A 12,673-nucleotide genomic window follows, 5' to 3' on the forward strand; every position below is an offset into this window, starting at 1 on the left:
CCATGTTGCTGTCCTTCCTTGCTGTGTGTGGCACACAAACACGTCACAATCGATGCACACACTTACCTTCCAGTCCGGTGGGAGTTGGGCTCCAAATCCCAGAGCAGGAAACATTTTGTCGCTGAGGAGGAAACCATGACAACAGATTGGAACGTTAGTTGATTTTCTTTTCTCACACAAACGCAACAAGCTGGGGTTTGACAGCAGAAGAAATCCTGTCACCGTGATCTGATTGAAACACACTCAAACATTTACAGAAAAACAAGAGAGCCAGAAGAAAAAAACTGAAGCGAAAAAACGGCTTGGAGGAAAAAGGGTTTGGTCAATGCACTGTTGCTGGTCTCAGTCTGTTGTCAATGTCTGACATCATTTATTGTCCTTTAGTAAAAAAGAAAGGAAAACCAGCTGTGGGTTATGGACACCTTCTCTGTACCGTGATGCTTGAGATGGTGAGATTAAGATGTGCAGTTGGAGAGCTGATAAACCACTTCACAGTACCGTGCAGAAGTCTGATCCACCCCTCATTTCTTTATATATTGGTTAATGCTGTGTGTGACATCATCAGCTACTAAAATAACACCCCAACCCATTCATGGTGATTTCCTCCACACCTGTCTCTGCTACACATCAACTTTTTACATATTTTTCGACTGATTTTTATTCTATTTATTCATTTTGTTATTCATCTATAACAGCAGAATATCACAAATAATAATTTGCACTGTGGCAATATAATTTCTGCTTGGGGATCAATAAAGTATTATTAAACTGAATTGAATGAAATTTAAATTATGAAATAGATGCAGGGATTTAATGAAATATGTCCAAAGATAAATATAAACCCAGAATCTGAGGCAGAAGCAGAGTTTGTTCAGTTCTGAGCAGCTTTAAAGTGAACATCTGCTCTGAGCTCCTTTCTCCTCCAGCACAGCCAGAACCCTCTCACACAAGCTTTCTCTCCTTTCTTTAAGGAGTCTTCAGGAATAGTTCTCCAGGCTTCTTGAAGGACATCCCAAAGCTCTTCTTTGGATGTGGGCTGCCTTTTGTTCCGTTCTCTGCCAACATGATCCCACACTGCTTCAGTAATGTTGAGCTCCGGGCTCTGGGGAGGATTCATCCCTCCATCAGACCTGCTGCCACTGATTTTCAGCCCACTTCTTGTGTCCTTTGGCACAGCTCAGCCTTTTCTCCCTTAAGAACGGCTTCTTGACAGCCACCCTTCCATGGAGCCCATTTCTGATGAAGCTTGGGCCAACAGCAGATGGATCAGCTGAAGGTCCAGATGCATCTCTCTGCTCCTGTGTCAGGTCTTTGCTGGATGTTTTCCTCTTTCTTAAGGACATCACTTTCAGATCCTGTTCATCTGCTGTAGATAGTTCTTAAGGCCTGACACTTCTTCTTTTGTCCTCCACTTGTCCAGTTTCCTCAAATGTTTTAAGGACACACTGCACACCATGCTGAGATATGCCAAGTTTTCAGCTAACAGCTCTTTGGGAATCACCTTGTTGGAGCAGAAATCCTGTTTTCTGTCTGTCAGACTGTGTTATCTTTGCTGTTTTTCATAGATGCAACTAAAGAAATGGGAACAAATGATGTGTCTTTGCTAAGTTCTCTGTTAAGAATAGACATAACACTGGTTCACATCTTGAGTTAAGTGGATTTTTTAAGCTTGAATGGTTCATCGGTCAGTGTTCAGCTTCTTAATGAACAAAAAAAGGGTCAGGTACAAGGCCTGGGCTGAAAATGAGAGAAAAAGCAGCCAATGTCCAAAGAGAAACTTTGAAAGCCTGAAAAACTATTGCAAAAGACCACTTTTAAATCTTACAACAACAAATCTGGCTCCTTGGAAGCAAAATATGAACAAAACGAGTAGTTCTTTTGCACAGTGTTGTACATGATGATTTATGATGACTGAGAACCTAAAAACAGGCTCTCAGGCAGGAGACTGTAGAACAAATAGACTTTTACTGCACTAAATTCCAATCGAAAGGGCTGCAAAGGCAGGTATTTGCAGTCAAAAACATGAAATGAGAACAAACCAAACACAGAGCTTGACTTGGCCAATAAGGTACCAACAGCAGGTCTCACAACGATGAAAAACCTCATTAAACTAAGAGTTATCACAAGTGTAGAAGTGCTGAAATTGGCAACTGAAACCTGGTGTGAAACTAAAACTAAGGCAAAACTAACTGCAACGAACAGGAGAAGCAAAGCAGGAATAATGTGAAGTACAGTACAGAAGAGCAAGCTTATTTATAGAGAAGTATGAAGGAACAAAGGAAAACTTACAAAACATGACAGTTTAGTTCTTTCCAAAGAGCTCACATTGACATTAACTCTAAAAAAACTCAAGTACTGAAAGATCTAAGCTGCCATTTGTCTTTGTGGAGACACCAACAAATCCTCGTGTGTCTCATGTGGTCACGATCAGTTTAATGTAATTCCTGTCCGAGCAGCACACATTATCTCACTCCCATAGGTGCAATACATCAGCCAGCCTCACTCAAGTTATTAAACAGTGAAATGGACCATCTTAATGTAGTTCCAACTGACTGAAATCAATGCAACAACCCTGAAGTCTGCTTTCATTACTCACGTGTCATAGTCCTGTATGATTTGTCCAACAGCTAAAATGGCAGAGAGGTACTCGTTGCTTCCCAGCGGATTGATGTAGTGCAGGGAGGATGCCTCTCGAGGGTTCCCATTAGACGCCGTGAAGTCTATACCAACCTATCAAAATAAAGAGAAGTGAGAGATTAGAAGGCATCTTAGAGATCCAGCGTGTTGTTGAAGTGGCATGTTCATAAAACTGTGATCTTTGTTAATGGACTTGTAATGTTCTAAAGGATGTGTTGAATGACAGTTTGGTTAAAACGTGACACGTTTTATTGGACACTAATTAAAAAGTGTCACTGGAGGAGCCGCTGTTAGAGTTTTCCCTTGATGCATCACTTAAAGGACAGAATGAGACATGCGGCGACCATACAAGCTATGAGTTTTCATATGTTTTATAGTTAAATTCTACAGAGTTTCCACTTTTAGAAATGTAAATTTTGAGGCGGTGGAAATGTGCTTGTTTAAAACTGATTATTTCCACCTTAAAATCCCACAGATAGCAGAAAACATCAGTGTCTGCTGCTGATGTAATGATAAAAACAGTTTCCTTGGGCATAAATGACAGAAAAATGGCGAAATGTCACAAAGAATTATTCTCAACCATTCTTATTCTTCATTGAGTGAGTATTGGCCATATATATTATTCTGCCTGGAAAAGAAGATTTTTGAGCACACATGCTTCTTCAGAGCTGGATGCATTCTCTACTCTCTGGAGGCAGAGAGCTGATGTTAATGTCATGGTTATGCAGCATTGCACTGTTTCGATCAAATGAGAAATCCTTCAAGTGTGCACTGAAGCTAAGCAACGAACCTGGGTAAACGTCAGAAAATCAAGCATTGGTAGTAAAGCAAGTAGCAGCCACATCAGATGAAACACCTCTTGGGGGTGAACTGCTGTGTACAGTTCACATAATCCTGTTAGTGTTGAGTGGGTTGCCTCCATAGGAAGATAAAAATTAGGGCTGGGCAACGATTAAAATTTTTAATCTAATTAATCACATGATTTCCCTGATTAATCACGATTAATCGCATTTGTATGCAAAATCCAAAAATGAATCCAAAAGTAGTGTATAGCTTTTAGCATTTAGCTTTATTTTAAATGTGCTGCCATATGAATGAAAGTGCCATAACATTTGTTGTGCAAACACACTTTTAACATCAGCATCTTTCTGTAGTTTTTCTGTAGAAGCCTCGCTCCACTGTCTGTTTCCTTGAATGACTTGCTGCTATCAGTTGTGTGTTTTGCCTTTAAGTGATATTTTAGACTGGAACTACTACGCTGAGAAGATAATTCAACTTGGCAGTGTTTACAGGTGACTTTGGTTCTGTCGACTCCGCCGTCTGGAAGAACTTTAAAATGAAAATGGCCGAGTAAAAGTTCCGTACCCTTCTCCATGTTTGATGGATCCGCCGATTACTTTCTTTTCCGGTTCCGCAGCAGACAGCAACAGACTTTTACAAAATAAAAGCCTGTGAGCGACAGACTTTTACAATAATAAAATAAATAATAAAACAGGGGTGGTCCGTGGCGTAGTGGGTTGAGCAGGCGCCCCATGTACTGAGGCTATAGTCCTCGCTGCAGCTGGCCCCGGTTCGAGTCCCGCATCAGACGGCCCTGTGCTGCATGTTGTTCCCCCTCTCTCTGCCCCCTGCTTCCTGTCTCTCTGAACTTTCCTATCCATTAAAGGCACAAAAGCCCCAAAAACAAATAAATAAATAAAAATGAAAAAAACTGCATAAATGTGCGATAAAATATTTATCGGCGTTAAATAATTAACGAGTTAACGCGATAATAACGAATTAACTCACCCAGTCCTAATAAAAACCCATGCTCTCAACCTCAGAAGCACCGGTCATCCAGCCTGTAATCCTTTTTGCCCAATCGCTGTCCTGCTGAAGCTCTTCTATCTAAAGTTTCCTCTAGTTTGTGGTTTCGACCGTGATGCTGAAATTACAATCATGGCTTCTGATTTGGCCATTTAGTGGAAAGAAAGAGACCTTTTCTGAATAGGAAGCCAACTGCAGGGCTCTACTTCTGTTGAGCCACAGTTTGAGCTAGCTTGAAAAACTTGCATTCAGATGTGTGTTTAAACTTTAGGAGTCTAATAAAACCGGCAGCATTGAATAAAGCTCGGTCACTTACACTTCATTAAATACTCAAATCACAGACATTACAAGATGGTGATGGGCTGCTCTGGGTTCTTCACTTAAAAGTATTTCTACTTATTTATGAGAGAATGACGTAAAAACAGCAGACATCAGAGTTTAGAGATACTCAGTGACACTGATCGATTAAAAAAAAGACTTCATCATGACTCCAACCACTCCAATCACATCATAGGAATTTTATTGCAAAGTTGCACATAAAATTTTCTTTGTCTTTTATATGACTAAAACCACTTATTTTTGTGTTTGTCTTTCCAGTTAGCGACAAGCTCTTTGTGTATTACAGCCATGCGTAGCTCTGTACCGCCACCTCCTGACAAAATCAGGTTGTGCATTTTCTATGTAGCAACATTTCAGTGGGTTTGCCTGACAGTTGGATGGAAGCACAGCTGTTTTTAGCGAAAGTCTTCCGAAAAAAAGAAGAGAAATTGGAGAAACTGCCTAGTTTCCATTCACTCGTGAAGCAAATCCAAAAGCTATATTTTTAATAGCCGCAAAAAAGAAACAAACGAACCAAGACACGTTTCCACTGACTGGATTGAAGTGAAAGAACTAGTCTGTGTGGTGTTGCCATATGTTGGCAAGACAGGCAAGGTCACTAATGGTTGTAACTCAGTCGAGGAAGTAGTTGTTGTAAACAGAAACAAACCTTGAGCAGGAGGAACAACAACAGCTGCGGTGGACATCCACAAGTAGAAAATTGAGAGAAAATTTCTTCTTCTACAGGAATTACTTTAATCTCTGGGAAATCATATAGTATCTGGGAAGCCACCCAAGTTTGTTGTTTGCCAGCTCAGTCTGTAAAACAGCAAGTCAGTCACTCAATTGTGTTTCAATTCCCACGTGCTGCAAATAAAGTCTTTTTTTCAAACAGGGCAATGTTTGAAGCTAATTTTCATCAACCTGTCTTATTCACATCTTCCAGGTGCGAGTCACAAACGGCAGTGGTTACCTGGCAGGTATTTGAGCTGGAACATCTCATTATCTTTGCTTAAAAGAACCTTTTAAAGAAGTCTTGCTGGGCTCTCACTCTACATCACTGATACAGCTTATTTAAGGGTCTTAACTGATATGATGTGTTACATCTGATACTGATACAGAAAATGAGCTTACATGAGTGAAATGCCCTAATCACTTTTGTTGATCCTCGAGGACATGCACAATTAATTATTTATAAGTAACACTGAATGTATCCTTTTACTCTTTAGGCAAATTGAGGAAAAAAAATCAAAGGGCTGTTGTGCAGCTGAGTCTACATAAAAAGCAATGACCCTGAAACCATACAGAGGTATATTTTAAGCTCAAGGTGACATCATGATGACATACAGCATCCACAAACACAACTGTAGCTGACACACACAGAGAAAACAAGCCTAACACAACTCTATATTAAGAGTGACAAGCTTTTCCTCCGGCGGGGAGTAGTGGCTCGTGTGCTGGCAATAATCTCACCAAGAATCTCCACCTTCTCCACCACACCATCTCATTCCATCTGGCTTTGTTTGGAGTCCCATTGAGTGTTATATAACAACATTTTTTTGATTCAATAAAGATAACGCTAGAGAAAAGAGTGAGACGTGTGTGAGGGCAGGAGAGGAAGCTGGAAACTGGGGTGAAGAATGGGATGAAGGGTTAGTGATTAATGAGCAGAGGGGGCAGAAGGAGCAGCAGGAGTGATGGACACAGAGATACAAGGTGACAGAATTAGGGCTCTTCTGCAAATTTTGTGTAAGTGTGGACAAACACATGAGAGCAACATGCAGCTTGGTTCAGGTTTTGGATTCACTGAGCGATAAACTAGGAGGTTTCTGACTGGTTCCAGTGAATTCTGCAGCTTGATGAGCCTCAATTTGCAGCAAGAGTGCCGATCTTCAAGAAAAAGAAGAACAAGGAGCTCTGCGGTGGATAGTCTGTTCCCCACAATCCTGATGCATTATGAAGTCATTCTGGGATAATATAAGCACACAGGCTAAATCCTCAAAAAAAACCTGATCTGCCAAATATGGTGATGGCTGTTTGTGAGCCCTTACAAAAGTTACCTAAAGTTACCTCACAAATTTTGGGGGCGTTATGCTACAAAAATGCATCAAATGAGACCTCAAAGTGTTACAAAATCCCTTAAACTCTCTGAGTTTCATTTGGATCTGCTATTTTTTTGCCCTTTTTTCTGTTAGAATTTAAGGTTTGAGTGATTTGCAGATCCCTGCATTCTTTTTCTATTAATATTTTTCACAGAAAACCATTTTTAACATTTTCTTTTCAAAACAGGATTGATTCCAGGATTCATCTCAGAGATAAAGGGGTCAAAATCTTACATGCCAGAGTCAACATAACCAATTTGCTGTCTAACTGACACAGGAGATCGACCGGAGACAACATGCTGAAGCCAAAAACTTTAATCTTTTGTCATATTATTGATATGGACAGGGTGTTTAGAGCTTGAGTGTCTAATCTTGCTACACTTTTCTTCTACTAAAACATTGTCTTTTCTCAACCAATTTTGACTCACTAAGCCAAAAGATTTACATTTTTCTTGCCTCCAAATAAAACGGGCACCATCAACCGCCCCGTAAACTCCAACTGAGACTGTATATATGTTTTCACACCCAAACTGGAGTCGTGATTGTCACACCCATGGACTTGTGTTTTTTAATATCATGTTTTAAGTTACGTTTTTGTGTTCAGTTCATGTCTTGGTTTTTAGTTTTGCCATAGGTTTTTCCCTTCACTTCCCCTCACCCAGGTAATTAGTTCATTCCCCTCACCTGTCCATTGTCTCCAGCTGCACCCACTCTCCAATCACTCCCAGCCCTCTATTTAGTCTCTTGTCTCCCCTGTCTGTTTGTTGGTTCCTTGTCTATCTACCTGACCTGTTTGGCCTTCATGCATGATTCCTGTTTGTTCCATGTTCCTCGACCCTTCCAAGTTAAGTATTTATTCCATGCCATGCTTAGTTCTTTGTTTATTTTTCCACAGTTAAGTCTTTTGAATACAGCATTGCTGCGCTTTTTGTTTACACTTTGTTTTTTTTGTTAATAAATCACCCTTTACGCTTTGAAAAATCCGCAGCCATGTCCTCCCTCCACACCACAACCTGACAGCGATCACCTGACATCACCTTTTGCAACATTTCCCGACACATATTGGTGTGTTCACAGCAGACGGGTCTCAGGCAGAAGCTCCTCGAGATCTATCTATCTATCTATCTAGACGGAACCATTTACCCCTGAACCAACAGTATTTTCCTTCAGTGCCTCCCTAGTTACAGACGCTATTATTTGCAATGTCTGTAAATTTGTTGAAAGCAGGAAATGAAGCCATTCTATCTCCTACTTTCTGTCGCTTCAGGCTACCAGTAACTGCCACCGCATAAGTAGGCTAAATACAACATAAAAACGCGTTTTTAACTAGCAAATTTATTGTGATTTATAAAATAAATCAAGGCGGCGTCTCATTACTGTAGATTTCACAGTGAGGCAGAAAACGCCTGTGGCTGTATTAAACAGATTCCACTATTACCAAATTACTGCGAAACACCTGGGAAGATTTTTCTTAGCAGTTTCCATTTTAATATCAGCCCATTCTTATTCCGGAGAGGTGGATGAGGGTGTTCGAGCCTGTGTGAACATCTTATTCTTTCTCACTCTGACTGTGACAGCCAGAAGCTGCCGTCCCCTGCCGGATTTTTAATGTGGGAAAGTCTGCTTCAGGCTGATGCTCTTTGATTCTTTTGGTTGTATTTGTAATTTTTTTTTTTTTTGGTTTCATGAACCACCAATAAATCCACTGTACGTTTTTAAAACAGTAACAAATACAGCATTGCACTAATGGAGCTCTCACAGTGGCTGTTGGGAGAAGCCAAAGTCTAGGATTTCACTGTACAGCAACAGCTTTCAATGTGATGGTATTTCATACTGTGTGAGGGTGTCCGGATTGGGTACAAAAGGAGCATCCACCAAAGGTTTAGTCTTTTAGTCTGAGCAGAATATTGTGAAAAGATTCGGGGAGTCTGGGGAAATCTCAGCGTGGAAAGACCAAGGACAGAAAGCCCTGCTGGATGAGCTGAGCCCTCAGGCAGCACTGCAGGAGAAACCGTCATCACGCCACCATGATCCATACAGCCACATGGGCTCAGGAGGAGCTGGGAGAACCATTTCCACTCAACACGGTCCACCTCTGCAACCAGAAATGTGAGCTGAAGCTGCACCACACCAGCAGGAAGCCATATATCAGCTCTGTGCAGGAACACGGCCCAGTTCTCTGGACACCAGCTCGTCTCAGAGGGACAGAAAGACAGTGGACACGTGTTCTGTGGGCAGATGAGTCCACGTTTCAGCTGCTTCTGGGAAAAACTGCTGAGAAAGAGCATCCAGGCTGTTCTCAGAGAAAGGTTTAAAGCCAGCGTCTGTGATGGTGTGGGGGGGCATCAGGGTCCATGGCAGGGAGGGCTTCATCTGTGTGAAGGTGTGGGGGGGCATCAGGGTCCATGGCAGGGAGGGCTTCATCTGTGTGAAGGTGCCACTGATGCAGAGCTGGATGTTGGAGTTCTGGAGAGACAGATGCTGCCATCCAGGTGACGTCTTTCCCCGGGAGCTCCGTGGTTATTTCAGCAGGACGACGCCAGACCTCATTCTGCAGGACTTCCAGCAGCTTCATACACACAGAGGGTGTGAGCTCCACCGGCCTGCCTGCAGCCCACATCTGTCCACATCTGTCTCCTGCTGAACATGTACGGAGCTTCATGAAGAGGAGAACCAGACAACAACAACCAGGGACTGCTGAGCAGCTGAAATCTGGGATTCAGCAGGAATGGACCCAGATTCCTCTGAAAAACTGCAACAATCAGCGTCCTCAGTTCCCAAAGCGTTAAGAAGGGTCGTTAAAGGAAGCTGATGGAACACGATGGGAAACATGACTCTGACACCTTTTACTGAGTGTGTTACTGCATCAGATTCTAAATTTGTTTCTGTTTCCTGAATACAGTGAAGTTGGACAGTAAAAATACTGAAAATCATTTGTTCTTGTATCTGTTAAATAAAGTTTAAACTATTTAAAACATCACAGATTTATGCGTCTGTTGCATTTCCGTACAGTATTTAATGTTTGTCACACCTTTAACACAATCATACAACCTTTTTAGCCTCTGATTGTCTTCTACAAACTCTGAAAATGCTCTCACCAAAACCAGTTCCCACCAGTTGTCTGCACTGCTCTGAATGATATCAAGCATTAGTTATGAATAATATGAACACTTTTTCAGTTGAAATGAGCCTTTCGAAAACAGCCCGTCAGCAGTAGCAGGCTGTTGCTTTGTGCTGGAGTGAGTAATGGAGGAATGTTGCTCTCTCTACCAGCTCCCACAGCCCACAAGAGAGACTTCCTCCTGCTGGAGATTAGGATTAGAGCCTCAGTAAGACTGATTGAACACCGCAGAACAGCTTTTTCTGCATGTGTGAATGCGTGTTTTTGTACACAAGCTCTTCTGTGTGTGTGTGTGTGTGTGTATATATATGTGTAAAAGTGGCAGTGTGTACATGAAGAGATGTCATTCTGTGATTGAACAACTGCAAGAGATTATGCAGAGTGAGTCAAACTCATTCAGGGGAATGCAGGGAAGGTCCATGTTTGAATATGTGTGTGTGTGTGTGTCCATCAAAGTTTGAGTTAGCATGTAAATCGAGTGAAGAGTGAGTTTGTGCTCACGTTTGTGTGTAAATTAGCTTGAACGGAGAAGCAAGAAGTATCTCTGTTGAGACAGTATTGGGTATATGAGCGTGTGATTTAAGAGCTAGCATTCTGTCTTAAATTCGCTCATATCACCAACTGAACGAGAAAATGTTCCTCATCCAAATCCAAGTCCTCACAAACAGAACAAGGAGTGAGCACAGCAGCCTGTCAGTCAAGAAATAAAGGCAACCGTAAACATATATTCCCAAAATGTTGTGTTATTGCTATGGAATTTCCAGAGCTGTGAAACAAAGTGTTAAATTTTTAGTGATTCTGGATCGGTGCAGACAGGAGGGCGTTTCTCATTCACTTCAGTCAACCAGAAGAGAGCAGACTGGATATAGAGACTCCTAATGGCTGTAAACTTCAAAGCTCTTGACAGCTGGTCAATAAGAAGTCCCCATTCTGGTTTTTACAGGTCATCAAAAGCTGAGTGGTGCATGTCGGGGGGGGGGGGTTAGCTGCTACTAAAACCATTTTATCTCCCAATAAATACTGGGATGATCCGACGCTCAGCAGTGAAGTGGCACCTGCATTATAGCCTCTCAACAGGGAGGAATTTTGATTCAATGCCTCACATAGATGCATCGTCAGGTGAAATTTGGCTAACAGCTGCCTTAAGCTTTCCATTCCTACGCAGTACAAAACCCATTTTACAGCTTGTGATTTCAAACGATGCACAGAAAATATCAGCTTAATTAGATTAAATCAAACCCACACACAAACCTTCAAGCTGCATATTTCTCAGAGTAACTGAGAGTAAGCTGTACAAACAGCATTGGCAAAAATTCAAAATCTCACATCAAATCTAATCTTATTTTCCTTTCACTAGATTTTACTTGTTATATCTCCTCTTATCACCTGGGTTCATTTACTCTAACGTCTACTTTTCGCTCTAATTCATCACTTTATGACCCCTCAGATTGATCTATTGCTTCTGTGAATTAAAGTTAATGCCCCCTAGAATTCACCAGCTACCACAATGACATATTTTCTCATTGGTGGGAATGCAGCCCCCCATTTTGTCTATCCTCCCCACATTTATAACCACCAGTTGCCACAACATGAATGTATTAAAACACTGAGGTAAAAAGCTGCATGTCCATGACCTAAACGGCTGTATCCTCACCAGCTGATGGTTCATTAGGAGAAGCATTTCTGGTAGTAGCAGTGGTATTCAATGAGACCAACATTTGTTCAAACTCAAACCTGCCAATTTACACAATGTTCTGATCTTCTTACAACAACACGCACACTGCAAACATGCAGCCACGTGTCACACATGGACAATTGCTGTTTGACCTGTGAGTTTGGTCATTTGAATAAAATAATAAAACATAAACACACATTACGTCTTTCTGCTTTAATTCTCTGTTTTTAATCTACACTCAAACATCATCAAGAGCACAGAGCATCACTATGGCAACAACAACTATGCTCTTTGCCTCATTTCCAACAAGACGAGGTGAAAAGCAGCCTGTGACAGTGGAGACGGTCATTGTCTGTGTCTGAGTTTGTGCGCTGTACAATGGCATCTCTGCACAACAACAAATGTCTTTGAACTGGACCAACACCTTGAGCAACGTAGAACATCCAGCTGATAAGAGCAGCAGGTTTGGAGAGGTTAAAACTTCCAGTATCCAGACAGAAATAAGCCATTCGTCTTGTTAAATGTTCAGCTGATTGAGAGTTCCTCGGCTGTTCTTGTTAAAACAGACAAATCAACAGAAATAAGCTCAATTTGATCAGGTTATGGATCAGCTGAGGCTCGCTACAGCTAACATGTGATGATAACACAATGGAAGTAATGACTGAAACGCTTGCAATTCAATCATTCTACTATTTCCCTTAAAAAGTAACTTGCAGCTGGAAATACAACTCAAACCACTGGTTTGTGGCTCAGTGCTGTTCAGCATTCCGCTGGATAAAGCTCAAATTACACCGTAGCCTCACGGCCACGATGGTCCTCGTAGACATATTGTGACTTTAACATCTGCATGTAGTAATTTCATGCCCAAATGGACCATGCACTGTATACTCAGTAGAATATAAATAAAATTGTGTGCAACCAGCAGGTGTTTACGAAGAAAACATCAGAGCCCATAAACAGAACTGCTGTCTTTTTTTCCCAAAACAGAATTAGTATCAGTTGAGATTTAATATG

The 12,673-nt window shown here is 41.5% G+C and overlaps 1 protein-coding gene across 1 annotated transcript in view; it reads right to left on the minus strand.

Annotated features, from left to right (window-relative positions):
- cpne2 (copine II) overlaps nucleotides 1-12,673 on the minus strand; it is a 62,963-nt gene that overhangs the window by 18,865 nt on the left and 31,425 nt on the right. Inside the window, exons 11-12 of the mRNA XM_075470701.1 lie at nucleotides 2,597-2,730; nucleotides 67-121 (exon numbers count right to left, since the gene is read on the minus strand). Coding sequence (XP_075326816.1) covers nucleotides 67-121; nucleotides 2,597-2,730 — 189 coding nt within the window. The remainder of the gene's footprint in view (nucleotides 1-66; nucleotides 122-2,596; nucleotides 2,731-12,673) is intronic.

Source organism: Odontesthes bonariensis, chromosome 7 (genome assembly GCF_027942865.1).
Source record: "Odontesthes bonariensis isolate fOdoBon6 chromosome 7, fOdoBon6.hap1, whole genome shotgun sequence".
NCBI lineage: Eukaryota > Metazoa > Chordata > Actinopteri > Atheriniformes > Atherinopsidae > Odontesthes > Odontesthes bonariensis.